General features: G+C 50.2%; 1 protein-coding gene across 1 annotated transcript in view; it reads left to right on the top strand.

Annotated features, from left to right (window-relative positions):
- Window positions 1-917: 917 nt before the first annotated feature.
- UBE2J1 (ubiquitin conjugating enzyme E2 J1) overlaps window positions 918-6,000 on the top strand; it is a 28,035-nt gene continuing 22,952 nt past the window's right edge. The window contains exon 1 of the mRNA XM_062186501.1: window positions 918-1,097. Within this exon, the coding sequence (XP_062042485.1) occupies window positions 1,067-1,097 (31 nt within the window). The 5' untranslated portion in view covers window positions 918-1,066. The remainder of the gene's footprint in view (window positions 1,098-6,000) is intronic.

Genomic DNA, 6,000 nt, shown 5'->3' with positions numbered 1-6,000 from the left:
GGGGAATGTTATAAAAACCCTACTCAGGGGCCAGTGCTGTAGCCTAGCGGGCTGCCGCCTGCAGTGCTGGCATCCCATATGGGCACTGGTTCGAGTCCTAGCTGCTCCACTTCCAATCCTGCTCCCTGCCTGGGAAAGCACAGGAAGATGGCCCAAGTTCCTGGGGCCCCTGCACACATTTGGGAGACCTGGATGAAGCTCCTGACTTTGCCTGGCTCAACCCGTTGTGGCCATTTAGGGGAGTGAACCAGCAGATGGAAGATAAATAAATAAATAAATAAATCATATTTATAAATAAATAAATACATCTTGTAAAAAATCCCATGGATTGAATTTTACACAAAACCATCCCTACGCAGTTTCCTTCTCCTCGCCCCTGCCCGCCCTCAAACAGTGACTGGATCCGAACACAGCACCTCACAAACCCCGCTCCCAGAGCGCGGGCAGCCCGGCTGGGGGCAGCTTGGCGTCGCGGGCGCGGCGCCCCCTGCGAGCGCTCCAGAGAGCCGAGAGCAGCTGCCGGGTCGGGGAGCTTCCTCGGAGGGCGGCCTTGGCGGGGGCCGAGGCCGGGGGACGCGGAGGCCGCCGCCGCCCGCTCTTGCAGATTCCCGAGCCGGCTTCTCGGGGCAGGCGGCGGCCACGGGGTGACCGACCGCCACGAAGCGACTGCCACGTCAGGGCAACTTCACAAAACCCGGACGGGGGCGGCTGACACAAGCCGGGCGGCCGCGGCGGGGTTGGGCCCGCGGCCACACGTGGAGGCCGACCTCCAGCCCGGGCCCCAGGTTCAGCGCAGCCCCGGCCGGCGCCGGCGCCTGCCCAGCCCTCAGGGAGGCGGGGGAGCAGCGGAGAAGGCGGCGCCATCGCGAAGCCCGCGCCTCGCCCGCGCCCTCACCACCCCCCACCCCGCCCGCAGTCCGGGCTGGGCTGGGCGGCGTCTGCGGAGGCTCCCTCGGCCGGGCCCAGTCTGCCCGAGCCGCGCCGGGACCCGGGCGGCGACAGCGGCGGCGGCGGCGGCGCCGAGAGGAGGTGGCAGCGAGCCGGGAGGCCGGGCCCGCGCCCCGCCATGGAGACCCGCTACAACCTGAAGAGTCCGGGTGAGAAGGGCCGAGGGCGGAATGACCCGGGTTCCTGGGGCCCGGCGCCGCGGTCCCCTTGCGGTGGCCGCCACTCGCGGCTCGGCTCCCGGTTTCGCGCTCTACGCGAGACCGCCGCTTGCCGGGGAGGTACAGGCCGCAGGGCGGGGCGACCGGGCAGACACCCGCTGCAGTCCCCGGGACCTGCCGGCGCCCGGCAGCTCCAGCTTCTCTCCCTTTCCTCATCTTCGTTCCGGAGAGCTGGCTCAACATCCCAACTGCAGGAGCAGGTGGAAAGGTGATGTGCCGGTGGGTGGTGGCCCCTTGCGGTACATGCAACCTGAGCACCATCCCTGCCCCTCGCTGTCGCTGCCGCCGGACTTTTATTAGCAGTTTGGCTCTCACATTTTGAGGCTTTGGTCGTTTAAATATCCTGTTTGCAGCATTTGGTGTGAATAGAAGTTCAAGCAAAAGGAGACGTTTAGTAACTAAACCAGTTAACCAGGGCTAAAATACCTAGTTGAGCCGTGCACTTGAGAGCTAACCATGATTTTTGCCAAAGTGGTTAAGATGATACATCTCTGTGTTCAGTCACAGATTTTTCTTTCCTGCATACACAGAAGCCGGCCCAACACTCCCAGCCTCCAGTTGTCTTCTGGTGCCTCAGCAAGAGACAAGAAACTCCACTGTTTAGCTCTGAGTGGTAAATCCCAGGATCTTAGTGATGACTTGGCCGACTCTTGCTGCTGCTTAAATTTTCCTTCCCCAGAAGCTGCTTCTCAGGAGGAATCAGGCTAGCGTCTTTATGCAAAGAATTGACTGCTGAGAATCTTTGATTTTAAAAAACATTTCAGCATATGCAAAAACTCTAGAAACTGAATAGAGTTAACCTGAGTGCTGCCAGGCTATGAAATGTCCCTAGGTGACCAAGTATGTAGAATTGGTTATGACATGGGGGGGGGGCATAGACTCCCTAAAAAAATCCGGTGAAAGCCATGGGCTCTCCAAGAATTACATTTCCAGTGGGTTCACAACCCTCCCCCAGCTCATCTCCTAAAACCCTTTGGGGGAGTGTACGGGGAATCAGAGGGAAAGAAAAGCTTAATTTTTAAGGTTAGATGGTAGAGTGAATTATTTGGATTGTGGTAGGTTTAAATGAAACTATTTGGATGGAAACATGTGGTGACTCCTTGGTCACATGGTGCCTTAAGTCTGCAGAAGTACTTAGTGGAATGTCCAGGGAGTGATGCAAACGTAGTAGTCCAGTTTGGAATTGGGAACTGGGGTGTCCCAAGAGGTTATTGTCAGCAGACATTGCTCAGTGTTGATGGATTATTGTAACTGAGATTGGGATATTCTCCAGTATGTGACTTACTGTTAGCTGGTTGAGCTTTGGCTGACATTCTTGTAGCCGTATCATGCTTCGCTTCTTCTCTTTGGTTTCATTTCTTCAAAAGTGGTACTGCTGTTCTAAAGACAAAAATAAATGAAAAAAAGATTGTGGATGATTTGGGGAGAAGGTGAGTTAGGTGAAATACAGAATATACAGAAAAATGCTGGGCGGCAGAGTGAAAGCGCTTCCTGCCTTTGTTTTACTCTCGGTCCTGTAGTATTTTTAGAATCATGCCTATGTAAAAGGAAATGACTTAAAGTGCCATACAGTGTAGAGAATATAACCCTTTCCTCTCTGTCTGATACGGGGTTGTCTTAGAAGTGTGGATGGGAAAGTTAAGTGAAGACAGCACAGATAACTGGTTAAGGGTCTGGGTAGTGTGGATAGTATATTTGTTCATTTTGTAGCAAGGAAAACTTAGATTTTTTTTTTGGAATGAACTTGTGATTGTGGGCAGAGCTCTGTGTAGGGCTGTTTCATAAGCCTCTGACTAGCCAAGCAGTGGTTGCCTCTGGATGAAGCTCCCCGATCCCTGTGTGCATCTACTCTGGGTAAGGGAGGAGGATCTTATTCGTACAAGGTAGGGAGACCTGTGTGTAAAGAACCTCCTGTGGCAGCTTTTCTCACAAGGGCCACGTGTAGCAGATGATGGGAGCATAGGAGACTAGTGCAGAGGTACCCACTACCTCCACCAGACCCCAGGGATTATCCTATCTGTGCCATTGGTGTCAACTGCACCTTGGTGCTAATCTCTCAAGCTTTAATGTCTAATTCTGACCCTTCTCCTAAGCTATCGAGTCATAGAATTTACCGGTGACTCAGCGTCTTCACCCAGCTTCCCCACAGATTGGGGGGGGGGGGGCAATGGAAAGGTATAAAAACCAAACTCTGGTTTTCTCTGCTTCCCCAAACTTGCACCTCACTCTAATATTGCTATCTAGGGATTGACAGCACTCAGGCACCCATGGGAGTCATCGTGATTTCTTGGTCTACTCCTTTGCTCAGCTTCTGCCTCAAAACCCATAACACACACACATGCACACACACACAGATTCATGTGACGTGCAGCATTTGAGCACACAGAGACTTACTTGCATCTAATCAGTCACTACTGCCACCAGATCAATGAAAAGAATACAAAAGTGATTAGATTACTCTTCAAATGGAAAATTCGCCGATAGCTTCCTGACAGCTGCAGATAGCGTTCAGAGGAAACCGTGCAGCTTGGCCTGCAGGGCTGCTCATGATTTGACCCTTTGCCTGTCTCACCAGCCTCATTGCCCACCACTCTGATATTCCTTTGCATTTTAGCCATCTGTCTGTTTTGCCTGAACTGCTCTGCAGATGGAATTGAGAAACAATGAGTTCCAGCTTTTCTCACTTGCGTGTGGGTCACTGTTGGAACCTCTGCTTGGAATGCCTTTCCTTTAATCCTTCTGAAGTTCCTGTTCATTCTTCCAGCTTTTTTAAAGTTTGGCCTGGTCCAGCTGCCCTAGGCACATATGGTTGTCCCTTATACTTGCACATACTTGGTCAGCACTACCAATTTCTGTTGTAATTGTTCTCATGTCTTTCTCTGCTCACTGTGAGCTTACTAGGGGGCAGGAAGTAGGTCTTGGTCACTCTTCTATCTGTAGCACTCCGATATTCTTCAGGTGCTTGTTGAATACTTTTGCCGAGTTTTCCTGAGCAGAAACATCTTAAACGTTTGCTCAAGTTCCTTCATCGTCAGAGCACAAAGAGACAGTTGGGGATCATGACATTGGGTTCATGTTCTCAGTCTGCCTGCCTCCTCTTGTATGCTTTGGGAATCGATGGTGTCAACATATTTGCTTTCCAAGAGAAATTGATGTAGGGCAGACAATAGCCTGTAAAGGATTCCTTTATTTCTAGCTGGCTGTTGGCTCCAAGCCCCAGTATAAGCCCAGTGAGCTTGGCTGGACATAGGAAGGCCCATAATGCTTAGGTCCATGGAGCCCAGGGCTTGTGTCCAGAGTAACCATGTGGCCTTCCAAAGAAATAGAAACAAGGGGCCAGCTTTATGGTGAAGTGGGTAAGGCCTGTGACACTGGCATCCCATATGGGTGCTGGTTTGTGTCCCAGTTGCTCTACTTCTGATCCAGCTCCTTGCTAATGGCCTGGGAAAAGCAGCAAAAGATACCCTAAATGTTAGAGTCCCTGACACCCATGTGGAAGACTTAGACATAGCTCCTGGCTCCTGGCTTCATCCTGGCCTGGCCCCGGCCATTGCGGCCATCTGAGGAGTGAACCAGCAGATGGAAGATTCTCATTCTATCCCCCTCCCTCCCTCATTCCCTCCCTCCTTCCCTCCCTCATTCCCTCCCTCTCCCTTTCCCTGTCCTGCTCTCTCTGCAACAACTCTTACTTTCAAATAAAATAAATAAATATTAAAAAAAGAAGAAGAAGGAAGAACAGGCACGTGGGTGTCTTCCTTTTCCTTCCCTGGCTCAGCTATTCTCCCTACAGTAAGCATTCCGTGGAATAACCTTGCACAGCATTAGGAGAGGAGCTGGAGTGGAAAAGCGTCCTCTGCAGACACGTGGAGACAGGAGATGGAGTATCAGGAGTGGCAGACTGTGCCCTAGCCCTACGTGCCGGGCAGCACTTTGGACTTTGTCCCATAGCAGTGCTACTTCTTAGGTGCCAGGGAGCCATGCCTCAGCCAATTACATGTGCAGAGGTGTGGTTCTGAGCCAAGGAGATCAAGGAGAAGGCCTGATATCCCAGCCCATTTTTAACCTTAATAACTGGTGACCTGGGGGAGGCGGAGGAGTGCAAAGGAAAGGAGTATTATGGGCAGAAATTATTGACTCCCATTTGACAAATGTAAACATTGAGCCATAGTGAGATTAAGTGTCTTGCTCAAGGATTTAGAGCTACCAATGTCAGAGCCAGCTTTTAGTGCAGCTTTAAGTCCAGAGGCCCTGTTCTTTTTCACTAAAGCATTCCTAACATGTTATTTCTGGAAAAAAATAAAGATTATGAAAACACTAGCTATCTTACCTTCTGTTTGGCTGTGTGGTTTTAGCTCTCACACAGTATGTGCTGTGTGGCGTAGGAACTAATAAAATCAGCTTCTTTAGTTGTTGAGCCAATGATTCTTCCTTTATAGGATTGGTACAAATATATTTTTATAGCAATCTTTACACTTTCATACCTATATTGAGGTACAGCTATTGGGTATTTATTTGCTTCTCTCCTGTTGAACTGAACTGCATAGGGATAAGGCAGAGAAAATGTGGTAACCATCAGATGAAGAGTGAAAGAAAAACAATCTCTTTGGTATCTTTCATTGTTCATGGTAGCCAAACTATAACAGCTTCCATGGTTTAATTTATATATATATATATATATATATATATATAGAGAGAGAGAGAGAGAGAGAGAGAGAGAGAGAGAGAGAGTCTGTATGTATAATATTAATTGAAGAGAATGATATCTTTCTATGGCTTTAAACTGGAAGTTTTCAACCCTTGTTTCCTGGGACCCCTTCAGGAGTAAATGAACATA

This window comes from Lepus europaeus, chromosome 3, assembly GCF_033115175.1.
Source record: "Lepus europaeus isolate LE1 chromosome 3, mLepTim1.pri, whole genome shotgun sequence".
In the NCBI taxonomy this organism is placed as follows: domain Eukaryota; kingdom Metazoa; phylum Chordata; class Mammalia; order Lagomorpha; family Leporidae; genus Lepus; species Lepus europaeus.
The sequence above is the reverse complement of the archived record's forward strand: the minus strand, read 5'-3'. Positions and strand labels throughout refer to the sequence as shown.